Raw genomic sequence first — 24057 nt, forward strand, 5'->3', positions numbered from 1 at the left:
GAGTGGTTTTTTGTTTCAAAACGTTAAATATTTCAATCCACTCTTTTATTTCTTGCATGGTTTCTGAAAAGAAGTCTGATTTAATTCTAATCTTTTTTTTCTTAATAGATCTTTATTGGGGTATAATGGCTTCACAATACTGTGTTAGTTTCTGTTGTACACCAAAGTGAATCAGCCATATGCATACGTATGTCCCCATATACCCTCCCTCTTGAGCCTCCCTCCCACCCTCCCTATCCCACCCCTCTAGGTCATCGCAAAGCACCGAGCTGATCTCCCTGCGCTATGCTGCTGCTTCCCACTAGCTACCTAATTTTACATTCGGTAGTGTGTATATGTTGATGCCCCAGCTTTCCCTTCCCACCGTGTCCTCAAGTCCATTCTCTATGTCTATGTCTTTATTCCTGCCCTGCAACTAGGTTCATCAGTACCATTTTTTTTTTTTTTTTAGATTACATATATATGTGTTAGCATACGGTATTTGTTTTTCTCTTTCTGACTTACTTCACTCTGTATGACAGACTCTAGGTCCATCCACCTCACTACAAATAACTCAATTTTGTTTCTTTTTATGGCTGAGTAATATTCCATTGTATATGTGTGCCACATCTTCTTCATTTTGGGGCCTCACCCTTAAGTTTCCTCACTGACAAAATGAAAATAATCTTTTTTTTTTAAGTAGACCAATCTATTAGCTAACTTTAGGGCTGTTGCAAGAAATTAGAGCTATTGAAATAAAGAACCTGACAAAGTACCTGGCACATGATAGGCACTCAATAAATAGTAGCAATCACTGCAAGCTCTAACCCTTAACAATGTTAAAAATCTTACTTAAAATTTCTGCAGACAGGGCACATTTGTGGAATGAAACGTGCTATACCTGAGGAGTCCAAGATTCCATGAAGTCTCTCAGTACTCTGCAAGTAGATACATGCTCCAGACTTCGGAATCCTCTGAGAGGATTTCCCTGCTTCACCCACAATCAGAGCTCATTACCCACCCCGTCCTTGTCAATCACTGTCATGTCTTGTATTGACTTTAACATGTGCTCTTGCCTTTATCTTCCTACCTGTCCCCTTTTTTAAGCTAAGAGCTCTCTGAGGGTACAGAAGTGGCTTATTTTTGATACTGAGTTTAAAAAATAAATGTTTGTTGATTAAATAAATACCCCCAAAAGCCACAAACTCTAAAGATTGCTAAGCAGAGTCAGTTCCTGTAAGAAAGGATTCTAACATTTTCCTTTTAACCAAGTCAACTGCATGAGACCCAACTGTCTTGACAGCACTGAGGCAAATACTAAATGAAGTGAGAATTAATACAGTTCGCACCCTGTCGTGCCTTATTGAAATCACCAAGATTATAAAACACACTCCTGTAACCTGGTTCAATCCTGTTACTGATGTTCCGCTGGAGGCTTTCCTGTAACTTCTTTTTAGAGCAATTTCTTGGCACCCAGTTTGTTTAAGAATCTTAATTTGATTCAATGGCAAAGAATGAAGTTCTCATTTTAAGTTCTGTTTGTATCTTACAAATTCCTCAGTTAATGTGCTTGCCATTTTACTTTTTTCCAACACTATAAAAGCAGATTCCTGCAAACCATCCCTTCTCCGCCCCTTCAATAGAGATTATATAGCTACCTCCCTACTTGGGCAGAAAGACTACATAACCACACCAGCAAGGATGGGAACTGCCCAGTGCTCCCAAACGGAGACTAGTCTCTGTATTCAATACTGGTAGGGCTACAGGACACAACAAAAAGTATCTACTCTTTGGACTTCCTTGGTGGCGCAATGGTTAAGAATCCACCTGCCAATGCAGGGAACACGGGTTCAAGCCCTGGTCCGGGAAGATCCCACATGCCGTGGAGTAACTAAGCCTGTGAGCCACAACTACTGAGTCTGTGCTCTACAGGCCGCAAGCCACGACTACTGAGCCCGCATGCCACAACTACGGAAGCCCTTGCACCTAGAGCCCGTGCTCCGCAACAAGAGAAGCCACCGCAATGAGAAGCCTGTGCACCACAACGAAGAGTAGCCCCCGCTCGCCACAACTAGAGAAAAGCCCGCATGCAGCAACGAAGACCCAATGCAGCCATAAATAAATAAATAAATAAATAAAAAGTATCTACTCTTTGAAAGTTTCGTACAAATGGACAAAATCTAGAGCAGACTGCTATTAAATTCAGCCTCCTTGACACTCACCATTTCTAGTGAATACTCTTTTACTTTCCCTGTTCCCCAAGGAAATGACCTAAGAGCTCTCTGTTTCACATGTAAGTGTGAGATGCCTGGATCAGGGACAACGAGATACCTCTGCAAGTTAAATATTCACATGACTCCTGGACATCAGTGGTGGGATCAGTTTTTTCATTCATATGATCAAAGAAGCAAAGATTCCTTCTCAATATGTTGAGGGATCAATTCCTTCTCAATACAAGGGCAGGAGATTAGCCACTGGGCTCTAGGAAGAGTGGTTGCTACAAGAGCCAGGAAGAAAAGCTTCAGGTAAAAAAGCTTCAAGTAAGTGTTTTTGGTTTTGGTTTTTTTTTGGGGGGGGGGTGCAGGGGTGGGGGTAGAGATCCTACACTGGTTCGTACCCAAGTCAGTTAAATAATTAATGTAACTATAGCCTTACCTGGAACCCTGGATCTCAAGAAATAGAGAAACTTCCCATTCTTGGAGTGCATGATGGCTCTCTTAATGAACTCCACCACTGATTGACAGCGATCCTCAAACTTGGGATGACACCACAGGCTGAAGGTTCCTGCCATGGAAAGTTAAGGAGAGGTAAAAGTGCAAAACTTACTTCGAAAAGATTTGAGAGGCTGGCTTGAACATTTTAATGATTGTCACTTCTGGGAGGGTAGTTTGTAGTCAAGCTGAGTCAGACAAAGGTCCCTGTTCCTGCTTGTTCCACAACTAATGGAAAGATGTTGCCTTTAATAAGACATAAATTAGGTCTTACAAGGTTTTTGTTAAACAATAATAAATTCAAGTCAGAAAAAGAGATATAAATAGATTTTGTTGGCTATGAACACGAATCTTTAAACCACAGACCATAAAGAAAAGACTGCTATAGCAAAAGAGAGTTTAAATGACATACTCTCAAAAAGATCTAAGTCTTCAAGTATGCATGGAATAGTTCAGAAAAGACAGGAACAGCAGTTTTGTGGGTCTCACTCATTCATATGTGTGTTAGGCACAAAAATCAAATTCTAAGTCTTTTCTTCTGTAACTTCTAAAATCTCATGCTCCAACATGTTACAAAGATCCCACCCCAAACTTTAGAATCCCGAAGGCAAAAGGGAATCTGAACTCCCGTGACTTAAAAAAACAACAACAAAAAACTCCAACAACTATAGCACTAAATCCAAAGGAGTCACAAAAGGGATACTAATCACTCAAGAGAACTGTAGATTTGAGTCTCCCTAGCTACTCTCACAGGATCACTTAAAAAGACGAAGACAAATGTTCCATTGCAAGTTGGCAACTGAAAGGCCCACAGGCTTCTATTAAAAATTCCATTTATTCAAGGAAGAAAAGTCCCTTTGAACAAAAAGTAACTGGAGAACCATTTGAAAACGCCCTCCCATTCCTGGCATCTCACCTATCAGGAACCTAGAGGTCAAGCATTTATTCATCATTTCCATGGCCTAGTCACTTATCATTTTAATAGGTTTATAAAAGCACTTCACTCTGAAATGCTTTGGTTTTTGTTTGTTTGTTTGATTTTTGATTTTAGAAACAGCAGGAAAACAGGCAGCAGTCTACCCCACAGTTCTCTAATTCTCAGGTCTTTGGACTGAAGTTCCTTTCTCTTCATGCATCTCCAAAGCAGAGGTGGAGGGGCTTCCCTGGTGGCGCAGTGGCTAAGAATCTGCCTGCCAATGCAGGAGACACGGGTTTGAGCCCTGGTCTGGGAAGACCCCACATGCCACAGAGCAACTAAGCCTGTGCACCACAACTACTGAGCCTGCGCTCTAGAGCCCACGAGCCACAACTACTGAGCCCGTGTGCCACAACTACTGAAGCCTGTGCACCTAGAGCCTGTGCTCCGCAACAAGAGAAGCCACTGCAATGAGAAGCCCGTGCACCACAATGAAGAGTAGCCCCTGCTCGCTGCAACTAGAGAAAAGCCCCGCGCGCAGCAACGAAGACCCAACGCAGGCAAAAATAAATAAATAAGAAAGCAGAGATGGGGGCAGAGGAAACCATGGACAAAACTATGCTGACCTAAACAGGTACTTCCTGCCTAACAAGAGAAGCAAACCAAATAAATCCCGCAGAACATGGCTGAGAGCAGGAGAGACACAGTGGTGCCTGAGAAGAGCATGAAAGAGCCCCTTACTTGAAATGCAGTATCTAATATAGCTCATTTGAAGTTGATCACATGTGGGAAGAGTATGAGGGATAGTGGGGCAAGTCCCTGAAACTCCCCAGAGTTCTCCACACTTTTTAAATTTGTAGCATATTACAAATTTTTGACAAAGGATGTATTAGCCAGCCCTACCACCAATGACCATCACAAGTTTGTGGCCCAAGTCAAATACAGAATGCCCATCCAGACTGCAGTATTGAACAAGTCAGCTTCTCGACATCACTGGAATATTAAGCACAACCAGACCACAGAGGGGGAAGTACTGCCAGGAAGGAAGATAGATAGTCTAAAGTACGTTGATCCCACAAACTCTCATAGAGTTCTGATGACTATTTCCTATGAGACTACAAAGCTGACCAAAAGAAGACATAATTATCACCATGCTGCCTGGCAAGAAGAGCTGATGTGACTGCCAGGCAAAGAAATTCAGAACAGAACAGTCACAGGATCAACAAAGTCTCCTCTTTGTATATATGATTTAATAGTAAATATCTCTAGATGGTAAGTTTAATTATAAACCAAAGTTTGGAAGAATGTGTCTAATGGTCCTAGGTTATTTCTTCCTTCTACCAAGAGAGTTTTACTGGCTTTGTTCTGTTCTTCAATAGTCTTCTTCAGACTCTCCAATTTAGTAGACAAGATGCTGAGAATACTTTTAAACGGCACCCTTAGGCTCCTCCCAACCCCCACCAACATTTCTTCTACTGATCGAAACCAGTGCCCATATCAATATTCAATTGAGTCTACGAGATTTTCCTCCCCATTCACAGTTCCATTTCTACGAATTCTTCCAATGAAAAAGTCAGATAGCAAAGGTAGGGAAAGGCAAAGGGGGAAGAAGGCTTCCTTCAAATGCCAGCACCTCTCACCTCTGTAGTGCTCCATTCTGGTGTGATGGGTGATACCCTGTGATCGGAAACTGAGGCTCAGGATATAACGAGGATCAGAGCTGTCTCGTACCAGGAAAGAACCATCGGGCTTGCCTTTCAGCTTCATCTCTGCATCTTCCCAATTCATCGGCCCCCAATACCAACCACACTATCAAAGAAGAAGTGGTCAAGTAGTTAACAGAACAGAGAAATGTCAAGGTTTTCAGCACAATTTCTCTTACCACAAGAACCCCGTTTCCAAAACGCTGCAATAGGTAAAAGCTGCTAGGAGTGTCTCAACCATTAGCAATGAACACCAGGTTCATCACACTTTTAGGCCTCCAAAGTAACAGAAAGATAATTTTACAATTCCATTACCAAGGCCCTACAAAGAAGAGAAGAGCAACCTGGGTTAACTACGTAAACATTTCTCCATAACCTTTCTTCATCACGTTCAGATTTTTTTTTTTCAGATTCAATTTTACAACATCTCTTATAGAACTAATAATAGCAACATATTGTTTTGTCACTGTAAATACAGAGGCAAGGAAACTACTCTTCCTCTAAAAATAATAAAAGGGGAGCTGGTACAGAATTAGGAGAATGCAAGAGGAGGCACCACCTACCTTCTCCAGCTCTCGAAGGCTGGCTGCAAAGCTGCTCGAGTCGGGCCGGTAGAGGGGACACTGGAGGGGTGGCAGGGGTTGGCTGTGCAGGGATTCGGCTGCTCGGAGGGGAGCGATCCGGGGAAACGCATCTGCAGGGCAAGAGAGTGGCGGTCACTTGTCGACCCTCATTGTTCCCAACCTCAAGCAGACCCTCCCCCCAAAACAAAGAGGCTAACTGAAGAGGGGCACGGCATTAGAAGATAAGCTGGAAAGGGTGGAAGCCAAAGCAGTGGGGAAGAGCTGGATGGGCTGGGACAAAAAGCTGTGTGGGCTCGTGTAAGCTGTGAAGGATGAGTGGGGGCGTTTAACCCCAGGAAAGGGGTAAGGAGCAGCTCACTAACCTGACTAAGGTGACTACTTCAGGGCCTTCACCAGCCTAGAGCGATTCCAACTTCTCCCACCTCGAGGTGAAGTGCCGGTAAAGCAGCCTTGGAAATAGTGACTCGCTTACTTGCCCGGGAAGAGCAACGATTTTGCCAGGCAAGTAGATTTTGCCAGGCGAGTAGAAAAGAATTCATTTCATTCATTTTATTCCTTGGGTACTGGAGGCTGGCAAAGCAGGTATGGGCTACTGAATGCTTGGTACTTATTTACAAGGCTGCAGTAAATGCTAAAAGCTTAGAAAAACCACAGAACTTTGAAAACCAGCAACATATTAAACCTCCTCCCTCTACTAAAATTAAGGCAGTTTCCTAAGTGATACCGACTCAAAGACTGCAAAACAGTTTCAGCAGCAAAGAGACAAAAAAATCCAATAGTCTTTTATCTCTACCAAAAATCAGATTCACCTCCATAAAGAAAACGGGTTAGAAAAACCAGTTCTTGGCCTCATTTCCAAGGAGTTCTGGTCCAGCCAAGGGGATATGATTAAAGCTTTCTCATAAATTCTGTTATTTCCATAAATAAATTTCTCCCATCCTTCAGAAGCATATCACTTGGTACTCCCCACTCTTGCAAGTCCTGCGTCTAAGCTAAGCTAACCTGGGGCATGAGGTGGAGGAGGCGGAGGTAGGGGGAAAGACTGCAGGGAAGACCCCATCGGAGCCACAAGGACAGATGTAGGCAGCGTCCCACTGATATCATCTAGAAGAGAGAACAAAAGCAAGAGGTTCAGAAATATGGGCACAGAATGAGCAAGGTGAAGGCAGAGGAGAGGGAGAAGGATCATCAGGCTGCCCTCGGGGGCAAGATGGCCTGACCTTCACCCTGTCTTTTTGCACACAGGGCAACAATCATCTTAATCTGGTTGCCTTGGCTTGAAAGCAGGAAAGCAAGGATATCCCTAAAGCTGCCCACTAGCAGTAGATTCACAGCAAGATAAATACCCTTTATAAATAAAGATCGAATCAATATATGGACAGTAGATGTTACAGCATGCAGGTAAGAGACCCATTTAACCACTTCGGGAGAGGACAGGGGTGCTGAGAAAGGGATAAGAAATAATTGGGCCATCATTAGAAACCCAGGAGCTTGTTTGGCTCCTGGCAAAGAACAACAGGTCCATGGAGCTCACCCTCCCACTAGGGCAAGAAGACAGAGAGGGGAAGAAACTATACCTAGGAGGCTGAGGCTTCTTCTTGGAGGAGGAGGGGGAGTTGGAGGGTGTGGAGAGGTCAGGCCCCGCTGAGAGATGTCCACGTCCACAAGTGACACTGTTTCACCTGAGGGATTCATGGAGCAAGCATGTTACAGTAGCACCTTGCCCAAAGCTGAGGCCAGGAAGCAAAGGGAAACAGAGGGCAAGCAAGGGAGGCTAGAGAGGTCCATGGCTCTCAGAAAGCTCAAAATCTAATGCTCCTTGGCTGGAGTCCCACCCCCCACCCAAAAAAAACCACCTGAGAAGTCAATTTTAAATTCCATCATTCCTTTACCCTGTTAAAGATCAAGGATCTTTAAGACAAAAACATGGGATTGACAGTTGAAAAGCCAACTAATCCTGGCTCTGCCACTGAGGATATAACCTTGAATAAGAGGTCTTCTTTATTCAAATAGAACCCACACCATTTATTTATTTATTTATTTATTTTTAAATTTATTTATTTTATTTATTTTTGGCTGCATTGGGTCTTCGTTGTTGCGCACGGGCTTTCTCTAGTTGCGGTGAGCGGGGGCTACTCTTCGTCGCAGTGCGCGGGCTTCTCATTGGGGTGGCTTCTCTTGTTGCAGAGCATGGGCTCTAGGTGCGCAGGCTTCTCATTGGGGTGGCTTCTCTTGTTGCAGAGCATGGGCTCTAGGTGCGCAGGCTTCAGTAGTTGTACCACGTGGGCTCAGTAGTTGTGGCTCGCGGGCTCTAGAGTGCAGGCTCAGTAGGTGTGGCACATGGGCTTAGTTGCTCCATGGCATGTGGGATCTTCCCGGACCAGGGTTCGAACCCGTGTCGCCTGCATTGGCAGGCGGATTCCTAATCACTGCGCCACCAGGGAAGTCCCACCACACCATTTATTTTTTACAGATTTGTATACAAATTTTTGCCTCGGAGAGCAAGGCAAGCAGCTTGTTACAAGCCGAAATGGACATGGAAAGCAAGTGCCATTAAAATGTAAGAACTGTTAAGCTGAATGCAGATAAAGGTGCCAATGTTAGCTCCGACTTCTTCCTAAATGGCTTTCCACATTTAGATTTTCCAGGATATTCACTCATAAGAGAACCAACCATTTCAGATATCCATTAATTCCTAATAGTTGAGGCTGCAAAGGCCGAAAAGTGCATTTACAACCCTAATAATTAACTACTTCTACAGTCAGCCAAAAGTCAGGCACATGGTTTCCTTACTTCCCAGCATGTCACGCAGTTCTGTTCTCTGCCATATACGCTCCTTCTTGCCACCCAACCCCGTCTAACCTCTCTCCACTTGAATCACCAGAGAACGAAGGGTATTTTATCAACAAAAGGTTGACAGCCAAGAATAAGTTTGTTTTGGTAGGTCTGATCCACAAGTCAGAATTTGGGATTTCTGTAATTTGGCCCTTAGGGTGTTATTTCCAACACCTTTTTCTTATTTAGGAAGCTGAATTACCCCTCAGCTAGAATTTTAATGTTTCCCAGTTAAGAAAATGAGGTAACAAATATCTCTAAAAGGCCAGGAGCTGGGTTTTCAGAATCTAATATGGTTTTTTTAACAAAGGTCTTGAACACTAATTAAGATAAGCAGAAAAGCTCTTACAAAAGTCATCAGTGGAAGTTCTAGGAACTCATCACACAGCTTAATGACTGAGGGCCTAGCTGCCCAGAGCAATGCAATGAGCCCAGGTTTCCTGAAGGGTCAGAGAGGTCTAGATTGTAGGCACTTAAAGGATGTAATTCAAGAGAGCTAAGCCTCTTTGAAATAAGAACGTGGAACCTGAAACTACAAATGTGGGTTTCATTACTTTAAAAGGGAAACAACTACTAACTAAAAAGACATTCTGCTACAGGATAAGATCCTTTAATTCTTTGCTTGGGATAAGAACAGAGGGGATATGAACAGAGGACCTCCTTCTCCACCTGTGCCTATTGCAGGCACCAACTCACCTGTCCTGACAGCTCACAGCAGTCTACCCAGTGATGGGGGTTCCACTAGCCTGCTTAACATTTTCCTGGAAATATCCAGTCCCAGGTCATAATTCTTGCAATCATCTTTTTTGAGGGACACAGTATCCAAAAGAGTTTGAAATTGGGATTCGGTTTAAAGGCTTCTCAGCCATGCCCAGTGACGAGCACTCAGTTTCTGAGATTTGAGGCTGTGTGCTCCAGACTTCCTTTTCTACAGCTCATTCAAGCAGGAGCTTCACACCTGACTCACATAACAAAAGGTCTCCCTCTCAGAAAAAGCTCCCCTTTAAAGGAGAAGGCAAAAAGATATTTGACCGTTTTCCTACTTTAGCAACTGTGTTCCCTGCTGCAAGAGGAGAGACTTAAATTAGCTCCAACGAAGAACTCTTTAACAGCTGCAAGAACTGCTAGCCCCTAAAATGGGTAAGACAAGAGTTCATGTGATCCCCTTTGCCCAAAGTCTTTAAAAATAGACCAGATCATCATGGATCATGTTTATTAGATAATCCATGAACTCCCTTGGAAGCAGGGACAGGAACTGTATGACTTTTGGGGAGTCCTTTATGCGCTATGAGGCTATAAATTTGTAATTCCCACTTTTAATTTATATGTGATGACCCTGAACTAAAGCCTGCATAACTGCCAGGGACACCTAATTACCAGCAAGCAGTCTCTACCTCAAACTATAAAGCATCCAAAGTCAAGAATACATTTCACACCATAAAAATAGCCTCACCCCAAACCCAGCAGGCACGAAATGAAGAAAATAACTGCAGACATGCTTGAAGCTCCCTCTGAGATGCATCTGCAAGTGTTTCCTGACTCGTCTAAGAACACTCGTGCTTTCAGATGTCAGAAGAAAAAGAAAGAGATCACCCTTACCTGTGAACAGGGGGCTGAAGGAGACTGGAGAAAAGGCACTTTGAGTTCTTGTCAACCTGGGTTTCCTGAGGGGTGAGAAGCACACAGAGAATGAGGTGCAGAATGAACACACATGCATTTAAATCACTGCAACAACAACAACAACAACAACAACAAATCACTGCAACACTCAATTCCAGATGCACCAAAAAACAAAGCAAACCCTAGTCATTGTCAGCCACACTTTTGTAATAAAGCCTAAAATTTAAAGGGGGAGAATAAAATAATTAAGGCAATTCCTAAATAGATTTGGCTACAGAATTCAGCAGCCTACAAAGCAATAAGAAATCTCTTTGGAGCTTTCCATACCCATCTCATTAAAAGACAAAAACACCTTGAGTGGTAATTAGTAAGTCCATTTCTAGAGGAAGCAAGTCAGACACAGAGTTGATTTTCAAATGGGAGCCAAGAAAAAGGTTCTTGACCTGAACAGGTGCCACCTCAGAGCACCAGCTTTCCCTCTGGGCCTGCTCCTAGGAGCAGGAGGTCCAAAAATGAACCAGGCAAGATTTTTGGACTTGAGAACAGCACTATAGGATACACATGCAATCTTCAACCAGTAAGAACTCTGATTTTTGCAAAATGCCTCCAAGCCATAGGTCAAAGCCAAAGGGGAGCCTCTTCAAGTTAGGAGCTCTGCCTGGCACCCAAAGGAGACGGCCTCTTCCCCTTTCTGAGCTGCCAGTCACAGCACTCCCCCCAGGACCGCTCCTGATACTGCTCCCAAACCAGCTGGAAAACCCAGATCTCCAGTGAAGACACACCAAAGGTCACTTCACTTTGCACCAGTTTCAACTGGCTTTTGGGCGAGAAATGAAAGAAATCCAAAAGACTCTGACAAAGACTTTCTGGCTAGAAATGTGCTGAGCTCAAAAAACTCATTTCAGAATGATTGAATTGACTAAAAGGGAAAGAAGTTGTGGAGGTGATGAGAATATGCTATACCTTGATTGTGGCAGAGGTTATGATTTTGACATTTGCCAAAATTAATAGAACTGAGCAACTTTAAAAAGGTGAATTTTAGGTGGTATATAAATGATATCTCAACAAATCAGCCTTAAAAAAAACATTCTACCACCAAATTAAGTGCTTGACTGACTCCACACCTTGTAGCTGGCTCACTTTCCAAAATTACTCTCACCCAAAGGTTGAAATAAAACTTCAACTTCACCAATAGACAGGGGCAGAAGCAAAGAAAATCCAAAATGAAATCCTATTTTAAAATATTTGACTTTGGAAGATCTTTATTCATTTATGTTTTAACAGAGATGTCTGTGCTTCTCAGAACTCACTTCAAACAGAATTTCAAAACCATACTGTGAAGACCTTACTCAGAAATAGCCAAGATGCCGGATTCCCTCTCCTGACCTATCTCACACGCCCTCTGCAGCCGCCTCCATGCTGAGACTTGAGAAGTCTGATGATGGTGCCCACTGTCAACGCCCCGCCCACAGCACACACAGGAGAGGTGGCTGCATCAGAACAAGACGCAAGCACACACAGTCCCTCTATTTATAAAAGTTGCTCATGGCAGGCTGCAGCTTAGTTGCAACACTCCAGAGGGCTGGAATGGAAAGTTAATTCCACTGGACATTAACTTTAAGACTGAAGAGCTTTCAAGCTGATTTTTATTCAGTAACTTGTGGATACAACATTAAACTCAGCAAGCAGAAACCTAAAGCACTGGCCTTTCGAAGGGTTCACACCTCAGCCATTTGGCGGTTTGCCTCTTTTCAAAGGAAGCTGCGTTACTCTGCCATCTGCCCATACTGGGGACGAGACTCCTCAGTGCCAAGCACTGAAGAACAGCAGTACCCAAATGCACACATCTTGCGGAGGCCTTCTCACTCCAGCTCATCTTCTCCCCGCCCCTGGCATTTTGAAAAAAATCATAGTTTCTAGGATCTAGAAAAAGAAATACATACGACTCTAAACCCAGGCAGAGCCATTTGAGAGCCCTAGGATGGCTTTTTCTGGCAAATAAGGAAGGTTAGAGAAGTAGAAGGTCTAAGAGGCTGAAAGGCTAATAATAAATATGAGTGCTTCCTTCTCTCTTTGGGGAGATATTGTCTAACTGAAAATCCAAAACAGTTTCTGTCTCAACGATCCTGAGAGCATTCTAATGGCAGTCACTCATGAAAAGACCAATCTAGACAACTATAAAAAACAAAGCAAGGGAATGATGAACATAAAATTGAGGATGGTGGTTGGTTACATGGGGGAGGGGGAGGGGGAGATGTAATCAGGAAGTAACACACAGGGGTCTTCAGAGGTACTGATAACATTCTATTTTTTAAGCTTAGTGATGGTTACCTAGGTATACATTTCATTATTATTGTTGTACATACACTTTATACATCTCTTCTTGTATATATGAAACATTTAAAATGATAACCATTCTAAGCTGGATGTGCTGTTTTTTGGAGAGCAACATGAATGACACGGCTCCAGATAACATTTTTAACTAACCCTTCTATACTACATTCTCATATTATTCTATTCCTCCCCAGACCACCTTGACAAGCATTAGGGTACAAAGTTAAGCCACTGTAACTCTGCCAGTGGGTCACTTGCATCTTAGCAGCAGAAAGAGCCGACGGGTGGTGTGGGGTAGGACTTGGTGGGCTGTGCCTCAGCTGGCAGAACAAGACAGGGGCAGCAGAAGACCTTAGGTGAAGGTCTTCTCTGAGACAAGTAGTCCTTTGTGTCAGCTATACACTGCTTGTGCTGCAGGTAACAAAGAGATAGGATGCCTCTGTCCATTTCCACTCTGCAAATTAGTAACTGTATGGCAACAGATCTGTGGGATAAAAGGAGTTCACTAGACTAGACAGGCTGACAACACATTGATATAACCACTGGCCACTTTTCAAATTCCTTGAAGCCTAAAACATAAACAATGAAATAGTAATGCTCTCCCTTTCTTGTCCATAAATCCCCTCTACGGTGTCCTAAGACTTACACATGTCCTTTTCTAACTTCTAAAGTAGGATGTCCAAATATCAGGTTTTGCGGCCACAATTTACCTCTGCCCCTGCTAAAGCACACAGTGCCAAGTCAGCCAGCCTGTGCCATTTCCAACACATCATAAGCCAGTGTCTGTTCATGAGCTACAGGCACAAAAACCACGTGTTCATTTTTAGTTCCAATACACAAACATCTGTGCAACAAGGTCAGATCTGAAACTCCACCATAAACCAACTAAAGAACCTATGGAGGGAACTTCCAGAGAAAAGCCCAGAGGTGTAGCCCAAGGTCTAAAACCTTAGGAATGATGTCAGTGGGCAAAATGTTAAGAAGTAAAAGACACAAGACTCAAATGGACAGAGATTTCTGAAGCCAGGCTGCTCATTCCAAAAGAGAGCTTGTCAACCACAACCACTTCATGGAAAAATAGTTTAAAAGATCAACAGAATATGGACCCAAAACCCAAACATAAAGTCAGACCCTCCTTGGGACTTCCCTGGTGGCACAGTGGTTAAGAATCTGCCTGCCAATTCAGGGGACACGGGTTCGAGCCCTGGTCCTGGGAAGATCCCACATGCTGCCAACTAAGCCCGTGCGCCACAACTACTGAGCCTGCGCACTGAGCTCTGAGAAGCCCGCACACCGCAACGAAGAGTGCCCACTCTCCACAACTAGAGAAAGCCTGCACGCAGCAACGAAGACCCAATACAGCCAATAAATAAATAATTTAAAAAATAAAAACACTTGGAGTTTAAAAAAAAAAAAAATCAGACCCTCCTCACCACACCATAAAATCATTTTGCTCTCAGCATGTCATGCTCTTTCTCAAAAAGACCCCTTAGATCTGAAGACCCAAGAAAACAGAGAAAAGGGTTTCTCATGTCTGCCAGGTCTGTCCACGACAGCAGGGCCCCAAATTGATGCCAAGGGAGCCTGCCTCTCTTTCCAGAATTGAATCTTTTTTCCCAGATAGGAAACCACTACAGAACTGTTCTCCATTTTTCCACCTCACAACTATGAAGACTGCCAGTAATATCCTCAACTGGTAAGTAGGAAAAAAACAAACCTTGAGAAATGAACAAGGTACCCATTTCCAACCAAGTATGTATTATGTGATGATTCAAAAAAGTAGGATCAAATGTTATTTCTCACCAAACACAAAGGAAGACAATCAGCAAAACATATGTGAAACAGACAAGGGAACTTCACTGGTTTTCCTGAAATAGCAATCCTATATAACACTGAAGCCCACGGGCATCAAGCCCAGCTCTCTGAATTCCAACATATGTGTGTTACACGGCCTAGCCCAGTTCTCCAGAACAGAAACCTGATTAGCTGGTGGGCCCATTTCTTCCTTCACTTCAAAAGAGTTCTCTAAGCTAACTCATACTAGACCCAAGACTCTGTATATCCAGGAAGGTCAACTTAGCAGACTCTAAAGCATCTGAAAGGAACTAAAGTTTGCTTAATGTTAAAATATGGAAACTGTTAAGCCTTATTAATGATTGTAGGGGGACTTCCCTGGAGGTCCAGTGGTTAAGACTCAGCGCTCCGGGCTTCCCTGGCAGTGGTTAAGAATCCGCCTGCCAATGCAGGGGACATGGGCTTGAGCCCTGGTCTGGAAAGATCCCACATGCCGTGGAGCAACTAAGCCTGTGCGCCACAACTACTGAGCCTGTGATCTAGAGCCCGCGAGCCACAACTACTGAACCCGTGAGCCACAACTACTGAAGCCCGCACGCCTAGAGCCCATGCTCCGCAACAAGAGAAGCCACCACAATGAGAAGCCCGCGCACCGCAACGAAGAGTAGCCCCCACTTGCTGCAACTAGAGAAAGCCCATGGGCAGCAATGAAGACCCAATGCAGCCAAAAAAAAAAAAAAAGAATCCTCCTGCCAATGCAGGGGACACGGGTTCGAGCCCTGGTCCGGGAAGATCCCACATGCCGCAGAGCAACTAAGCCCATGTGCCACAACTACTGAGCCTGCGTTCTAGAGCCCGTGAGCCACAACTACTGAGCCCGCGTGCCGCAATTACTGAAGCCCGTGTGTCTATAGGCCGTGCTCCGCAACAAGAGAAGCCACTGCAGTGAGAAGCCAGCACACCACAACGAAGAGTAGCCCCCGCTCGCCACAACTAGAGAAAGCCCGCACGCAGCAACGAAGAGCCAGCACAGCCATACATACATACATACATACATACATACATATGTACATACATAAATAAATAAAAAGACTCTGTGCTTCCACCACAGGGGGCGCAGGTTCTAACCCTGGTGAGGGAACTAAGATCCCACATGCCGTGCGGCACGGCCAAAAAAATAAATTAAATTAAATTAAAAAATGATTGTAGGAGGTACTTTCTAGTGATAGCTGTGGGGAAGGTAAATGCTGAGAAGAGCAAAGAGAATCACGTCCAGAGGTTACTGTAAAAGCCCCAAATTATACAGCAAAGACTGCAGAGACTCATAATCAACTCCAACAATAAGAAGGCAGGCATATACCTTCTGGCAAAAGACTGACATTTCTCATGGCTTCCAGGTCCTACCAATCAAAACAAGAGCACAAGCTAAAAATCCAAACTTATCCTTCCTCCCAACAGGGCGGACTTACTAAGGAGGTGCAGATCCATAGAAATCACAACTACCCTGGCCAGACTTATCAAGCTTCTCACAGCTGCGAGGCTGCCAGCAAGACTGGCACATAGTAAGCTGTGGAAAAGCTAACAAGAAAATCTAACAGCACCAAATCCTAAGCACTTAAAAAAAAAAAAATCACCAGTTCAATCTTACTACTTCTCCTCCAAAAGCACAAAATATTCCATCTCAATTTCTCTTGTCTTCACTCTATTCCTATAAGGACAGGAACAAGACAGGAATCACTCCCATTTTACAGATTAAAAAAAGGGGGAAGTATGAAGAAGACAAAATTGGCCCGCATCCCGCAGCTGATGCTGGAGTCCTACGTGGAATCTAAATGTTCACATTCCCTGTACAACATGCTGCCTCCTAACAGCAGTCAACCAAACGTTCATACACGAATACCTAGCTCTTCTCCAATTCATCAGAAAAAGCTCTTGGACCAAAAAATGTAATTCTCCAGTGCCCTGAACTAAGCTTCTTTGCAGAGCTACAGCCCAATTTGCTCTGCAGTAGAAATCTGTATTGTGCTTAGTGTGAGGGTTGGTCACAGAGCAGCCAATGACCATTAAATTCTGCTTCCAAATGCAGAAAACCGTATAATGTTATATGCCTTTTCTTCCTCCTAATCTATTAGACGTAGCAGCTAATTTCACGCCACACCTCTTATTTGGCGTCTCTGGAATCTTAGACCAAGTCCTGGTCAATATGGAACAAAGGCAAGACAAACCACAAGAAAACTAGCAATCTATCCTTTGTCATTACCCACAGCTTCAATCCTGCCCTCCCCCCAGCTGATGAAAATTTCACCTACACTGGTTACGTGGAGCATCGAATGCAGAGCCTACCACAAAAAAGATGCTTCGGCAGCCACACTTTTCCAGACCTGAGCTCCCAGCATGAGTTCACTGGGAGGCAAATGTGGAAACATACATCCACCTGAAGGGGCAACACGCATCAACCTACTGATTTCCTCAGGAAGTCTGGGTTTGGTCTGATCCCCAAGATAAGCCCCTGGCCCAGCTGTTCAGAAAAGGCAACAAAGTCAAACTGACCAAGGGAATTCCCTGGCGGTCCAGTGGTTAGGACTCTGCGCTTCCACTGCAGGGGGCACAGGTTCCATCTCCGGCTAGGGAACTGAGATTTCCCCGTGCCACATGGCAAAAACAAAAAAAAAACCAAAAAAAAAAACTGACCCCATACTTTCCTCTTGAAGTACAAGTTCCTTTGAAAGGATGAGTGGTTTCCAGTCCAGATCACACCTTAGGACCGACTAGGGAGCTTTTTAAAAATTCAAATTCTTGGCCCTCTGATCTTTTCCCAAAGCTCCCCACATGATTCTGGTGAACAGTCGTTCTCAATTTATCTGTTTACCTGTTTTTCAGCCTTGGGTTGTGGCTACCAGTGCATCTCATGAATCCATCACATGAGCTGCACCAAAACCAATTCCAATCTTTCTAAGAAGCCACTCAACAGTGCAAACCACAATGGCAGTTACCACAAGGGAAGTCTCATTTCATTGACACAAAAGTTGACAGCTTTTCTAAACCGATGTACAAATCTAACACTGGATGTCAGAGAGCCGTCCACCCTTCAGAAATGCAGGGAAAAAATGTTTAAGTTTGGAATTTTCATCAATTGGCCTAGAACTCATGTACTAATGTACATGAGTATACCTCATACTTAGACTTCTCATGTGGGTTTGAGAGCAAGGCTATTTTCTATTCTCACAGTGGTCAGCATACAGGCTTGAGATACCAAGTATATCTAAGAAACCAACCAAGAAAACATTAAAACTTTGAACAGAGATGCCCAACTGACTGCTGGCCTACAACTACACAAGTCTGTCACATCATCTGCACGCGTGAGTGTGAAGGGGGTGCTGGTACATAGAAAGAGTAAGCAAGGTGGTCAAACACAACACCAACGTTTTGCCCCAAAGGCTACACCTTTCCAGCAAGCCCCCTGCCAGGGGTAATGGTAGACAGACACCTTGGAAAAACTTTAAAAGCTGGGCCAGGGTGGGCGTGGGGGGGGATGGTTTGGAATCATCGCCCAACTAGAGAGAGGCTAACCAGCTGATAAGTGTCACCGCGGGAGTGAATTCTTAGAGTGAAGGCTGCTCCCACAATCAGCTGTGACCTAATGGGCAATGTCACCACCTTTCGCCCCAAGTCTCCGCCTCCTTATGAAGACCATATCTTAAGAACTGTCAGGATCGTGTTAGCAGTAGAATAAAAGGGACATGAAACAAGAAAAGGAATTCTGTCAGCCAGCCCCACCGCCGCCCAGCCGGTCTCACCTCCCCGCGTCCAGCTCCCGGCCCGCAAAGCCTCCCACGTCTGTCAGGCTCGCAGCTGAAGCAGCCAGCTCTCCGGAAGGCCTCTTGCCGGCCCCATCCCCACCGCCGGAGCCACCGTTGCAGCTCTTCGTGCGGAAGAGGCGACTGAGGCGGATTTTGAGGGAGCTCTTCCGAGAAGGGCCCGCGAGCGGCCGGAGGGGCCCAGGAGGAGGCGGGGGTGGGGGAGCTTGCTGCTGCTCCCCTCTACTCAAGCGCCCTGGAGGGACCAAGTCCTGCACCGGGAAGGGCACCGGGGGTAATTCAGGGCCCGGGGGCTGCAGCAGAAGCCGGCCGCCCCCTCCTCCTCCGCGGCCCGGGCTGCTGAGCTCCTCTTCCGAGCAGCTGTTAGTCTCCAGGCTCTCGGCCTCCGACTCCAAGCCTTCCAGGACCAGCAGCGCGTCGCTCGTTTCCGTGGGGTCCTCCCCGGCCTGCGGGGCGGCAGCAGGCGGCTGGGGCTGCGGAGGGGGCGGCTGCGGGGGGCACGGGCACGGGCAGCAACCCCCGCCGACCGTCTTGACCCCGGGCCCCGCAGGCTGCCCGAGCCCCAGAGCCGCCAACTGCGCCTCTAGTCCAGCCGCCGGGCCCCAGGTCCGCTCGAGCGCCAACCCCGGCGGCAGGGCCTTGGGGTCCAGGGCACAGCGGTGCCGAGGACACAGCAGTTCCGAGGGTCCCGGCTCCCGGGCCGCCTCCGCGTCCTCCTCCTCCGGCGGCCGACCCACGTTGCGGAACACCATCAGCTGAGGCGGCCGGGAGCCCCGCGGGCCCGGCCGCGCGAGGAAGGGTGGCGGCGCGGGGCCATGGCCCGGGGGCGGCGGCGGCGGGCCTGGCTCGGGGGCCGCCTCTCCATAGCCGAGCAGGCGGCTCAGGACGCGGTACGAAGCGGCCGCCGCCGCCGCCTCACCATCCCGGAGCTCGGCCCCCTGCATCGGGGAGAGGGAGGGAGGGCGGGCGGCTGGGAGCCGGGCTGGGGTGGGGACTAGGCCGGGCCCCTCCGGAGCCCCGCCCGCCGCGGGCCCCGGAACGACAGTGCTAACGTCCGCCGCGGCCTCTGCCTCATAGAGAGGGCGGGGGGCGCGCGGAGCCCAGCGCAAGCCCACCCTGCGCGGCGCCGCCGAGCACCGCCCCCGATGCGTCACTTCCGGGTGATGGTGGCCACGCCCTTTCCCCAGGGCGTGCTCGCGCCGGTCTCTCCGAAGAGTGACTTACGCGGGGCCTGGGCCGCTAGTGGCCGTGAGCTGCTTCTCGCCTAGCCTTTAGTCCGGTACCCTGACCCTGGTTTTTCACTTCCCGGGCCCTCAGGCCGAAGCCACCCTTCCGGGTAAGGTGGGGTGGCCCTGGAAAGCTTGGTCTAGTCCTGGAAGAGAGCTGCTGGCCTTGGGAGGACAGTACCTTTGGCTCTGGTCCCGCCTATGCCGCTTGCGATGTGTGACCGTGGCCAAGTCGTTTGTTCATTGACTAACTGTATGCCAACCGCCTTGGCATCCAGTGAATATTTATGGAGTGACCCATGAATAACACGTTCTAGACCCAGTGCTGTGCTGATAAATGTTGAACAGCCGACTGTCGGGAGAAAAGGGGACTGTATGCATATATATAGGTACATAAGGATGTGTAGCACAGAATTTACAAATAATAATGTACATTTGCAGATTCCTTATAACCAATTTTTTCTCACAGAATGCTTTCACTGATTTTTTGCCCAACTGCTGTATGGGTAGCCAACCCGTGGTTTCAGTTGACCGGGGAATGTAATCGCGACATGGATGTTGGTTGATGTCCTCTGTGTCAATGTAAGAGGAAAGTGAATAAAGACGTCTTACCTGTCAATTATGGGAGCAACTTCTTTGCTGAATAGGAAAACAATTTTCAAATACTGAAAGAATATTTCCTCAAGTTTTGTGCTATACAGAATGTAATGGCTACAGACATAACACATTCACTTAAAATCTGAATTATTTACATTTTCTCATCACTTTCTTAAATCTAGATTATCGACAAAACAATAAATCAAGTCCCTATTTGTAGCGCTTGCCGATTTCTATGGTGTAAATCCTCCCACCAAGGCTGATTTCAATCCACCATCTTGACTTTACTGAACACAGAGCATACTATTATGCAGTAGTTTCATACTATTATGTAGCAGATACAATAACACAAATAACCTCAAGAGCACAGGTAAATAATAATAGTAAAATTATTAGGAAGTGATGAGTTTTGAGAATGTATTAGCTTTGTTTTTAATATATTTAATGTTTGTATAATTTAATTTTTAATAGTTGGCTGTGTTTAGCAACTGGCTTGTAGGGAATTCCCTGGTGGTCCAGTAGTTAGGACTCTATGCTCTCACTGCTGAAGGCCAGGGTTCAAGCCAAAAAAAAAAAAAAAAAAAAACCAACTGGCTTGCAAAATTTATTCCACGGCCCCTGCAGTGGGAGTGCAAAGTCTTAACCACTGGACCACCAGGGAAGTCCCAAAATTTCTGAAATTTTAACAGTTGGCTTTCACAAGCCTGTATGAGCCAGTTCCACAGTACCACTAGACCTCAGTTTTCTCATCTGCAAAATAGGGATAAGGATTGCTGCTTTGCTTACTTGCAGGCATGTTGTGAAGATCAAGTAAGTTCAAGCTTGTGTAGAGGAGGTGTGACTGGAGGCAGGGAGACCAGTTAGGAAACCATTGCAATCTTCCCATGAAGAGATGTTGAGGGATGCAAAGGATAAGGAGGAAGGATCAGCCAGCAGAACTTAGCAACTTTAGTACCTGAAGGTGCATTTAGGGGAAGATGATCCAGGGTCTGCTATGAGTTCTACACCCAGAGAGAACTTTAAAAAAAAAAATTTACTTATTTAGCTGCATCGGGTCTTAGTTGCAGCATGTGGGATCCTTAGCCACAGGCATGTGAACTCCTAGTTGCGGCATGTGGGATCCAGTTCCCCGACCAGGGATCAAACTCGGGCCCCCTGCATTGGGAGCACGGAGTCTTAGCCACTGGACCACCAGGGAAGTCCCCAGAGAGAACCTTTTAAAATGAATATTCACCAATAGCCTGTGATTATAACCCTTCACGGTTTCCCACTGTTCTTAGGCTAAAGACAAAACTCCTTAAGGAGGCCTATGGGGTCCTGTGTCATCAGACCCCCGCCTCTCTGGTCTCATCTCCCACCAGGCTCCACCTTGTTTTCTCTGCCCTGCTGTTCCACTAGCCCTGTGTCAGGCTCAAAAACATGGCCATTGCATAAGCGATTCCCTTTTCTTGAAAGGATTTTTCCCTCCCTTTTTGCTTCATAAACTCCTACTCATCCTTCAAATTAAACTTACTTCTCTCTACCTCAGGGAAATAAATCTCCCTGCCTGGGTACTTCCTCCTCACTGAGCTCCAAGACCACTCCTTTGTTGCACTTCATTGCACAGGTGTGACTTGTTATCTATCTGTGAGGTTATTTGATTAAAGTCTGTCTTCCCTATTAAGCTGTTAGCTCTGTGAGGGCAGGGGCCTCGTCTGCTTTTTGCCCATCATGGACTCTCCAATGCCAAGGACTGCCTGGCACGGAGTAGGCCCTTGATACATAAGCATGGAATGGTTGTTCCATGCTTGTAAGAAGCTCCTGATACAAATTCATCTCTAATTCTGCACAACAGAATTAATAATCTCCCTTGCCCATGAAAAAACTGAAGAGTTACTTACCTAAGGTCACACAGTTCAAAAAGGTGAAGTGGGATTCAAAACCAGCTCTGACTCCAAAGATTATATTTTCTACCCTCTCTCCAATACCTTTTAGGTGTTACTTAGGTTTCTGGAGAAAAGAAGAGAAATTGCTATAGGACCATAGCACACCGGAGGCCTAAGAAGACCACCCAAGATCCCTGGCTGTCTCTGGAAAACTCTGGCTCCAGAACAGGTTACCCCCACGAATGCAAGGTCTGTAAGCTCCGCAGCGCCCTCTGCTGTCCAGCTACTTGCCTGGCCCCAGAGGGAGGCAGACCATGTCTGCCACCTGGGGTATCTCCACCTGCCCTGAGCACACAGAGGCACAGGGGGACACACACAGGCTCTTCCTAAGGCAGAGCAAGGAATGCTGCCTTTCTCCATTTCCTGAAATGTCCAGACCTGTAGCCCAGTTCCTGGAAAAAATATTGAAAATTAAGCTCCAAGCAAAGGAAGTGTATCTTTGTATGAGCTGGATTTGTGTGTGTTTGTTGGGTAGGTTTTACATCTACATATACCTGTTTCCTGAGGGCTATATAAGTGGTCCCTGCAATGGTAGAACCCTAGTTTAAAAGGTTTGCAAAGAACAATTCAGAGAATCTAAACCAGTCTTGAGTTCACTCAGTCATTCAGCAATGGGCTAGACTTCAGTGATGAATGAGACAGGCACGGTCTCTGCCCCTCTAGAGCTTGCCATCTAGTTTTGAGTCCTAGTCATGCCATTTCCTGGACATATTACCAAGAGCAAATAATTAAACATCTTTGAACCTGTGTTTCATTTGTAAAAATAGGTCAATAATAATCCCCCCTTGATAGAGCTGTTGTAGGGATTAAATGAAAACTTACACGCAAATGCTACAGCACTATTCGAACATTAGTTATTATTATGAAAAGCTTCTTGGGGGAAAAACAACTGACTATTATGTCTTCACCCAAGGTGTTCTGTTGGCCCTGGACTAACAGTAACCAGTAATAATACCAAGAACGTGGAACGGAGCACTTGCTCACCCCACCCCACCCTCTACCATCCCTCTTTCTGTTGGCACACAGGAATCAGAGAGGCAATGGATGTGTGGATGTGTGATACAGGTCTGACCCCAGACCACTCGCTGGCTTTGTGGCCTTGAGGAGGTCACTTAGCTGACATTCGGTTTTAGTTTTCGTTTCCTTCTCTATTAGAGAAAGGTCTGGGATATAGGCACTCTTAGTTCTGACATCGTAGGGATTCTGTGGAGGTTTGTCCTCTAGCCCCCATCTCTTCCTCCACCCCTTACATTCCCAGTGAAGGTTCCCAAGCAGAACTGTTGTTTGCAGAGGCCACCGGTAAAGCAAGAGAAGTTTTTAGCCACCACCACCCAGCCCTCCCTCCATAAACTCAGAGATCTGGGACATCAGAGGTTTAAGAAGCGGGGATGGGGGCAAAGTGAGAAGGGGAGAAACTAACAGATAGCACATGCACGTGGGGCCAAATCACTGGGTGAGCGATCAGCGATGGGAAAGTGGTGGAAGAGGGAGGGAGAGGAAGGCAGGGGCTTTGTTCCGTGGCTGACTTCAAGAATCCACACCCTTCTGGATCCGAGGAGGCTGCCTCAGACAGTGCTAACTCTGAGTCTTCCAGTTATTGTGTCCGACAGAGGGAAGGATGTGAGGGGTAAGAAGACCTGGAAGAGCAAGAGAGGTTAGCCATGGTTTTCATGAAGAAAGGAAGAAGACAGGGCTTAGAATGACAAAATGAAGGTGGAAGAAGCAGAAGCAAAACTGTTCATTCTCTTCCCCCCTCCCCACCATGACCCCCTTACTCCGGGCAGTGGTTAACTCTGTGATGCAGGAGAAGGCAGGCTTCCCTGGCTGGGGAGGTGGAGACCTGGTGGAGGCTCCTGCTCTGTCAAGAGCAACAGTTTGGTCCTAGGGAAGTCCCTTCACCTCTCCGGGCTATAGTTAGGTCTTCTTGAGGTCTCTAAGGATGAATAACAGGGTGATGGTGGGGGTTTGATGGGGCACTGTAGGGGAATCAGAGCTCTGGGTTTGAGTCTCAACTC

General features: G+C 46.0%; 1 protein-coding gene across 2 annotated transcripts in view; it reads right to left on the reverse strand.

The window, feature by feature from the left end:
• The window catches only part of SOCS7 (suppressor of cytokine signaling 7), a 33325-nt gene extending 13902 nt beyond the window's left edge, over positions 1-19423 (reverse strand). The window contains exons 1-7 of one of the 2 annotated variants that reach the window (XM_061175228.1): positions 18274-19423; positions 10328-10392; positions 7471-7575; positions 6896-6997; positions 5873-6003; positions 5247-5415; positions 2635-2763 (exon numbers count right to left, since the gene is read on the reverse strand). In XM_061175228.1, coding sequence (XP_061031211.1) covers positions 2635-2763; positions 5247-5415; positions 5873-6003; positions 6896-6997; positions 7471-7575; positions 10328-10392; positions 18274-19238 — 1666 coding nt within the window. In that variant the 5' untranslated portion in view covers positions 19239-19423. The remainder of the gene's footprint in view (positions 1-2634; positions 2764-5246; positions 5416-5872; positions 6004-6895; positions 6998-7470; positions 7576-10327; positions 10393-18273) is intronic. The other variant, XM_061175227.1, reaches the window with a different exon arrangement.
• Positions 19424-24057: the final 4634 nt, after the last annotated feature.

This window comes from Eubalaena glacialis, chromosome 19 (assembly GCF_028564815.1).
Source record: "Eubalaena glacialis isolate mEubGla1 chromosome 19, mEubGla1.1.hap2.+ XY, whole genome shotgun sequence".
Taxonomy (NCBI): domain Eukaryota; kingdom Metazoa; phylum Chordata; class Mammalia; order Artiodactyla; family Balaenidae; genus Eubalaena; species Eubalaena glacialis.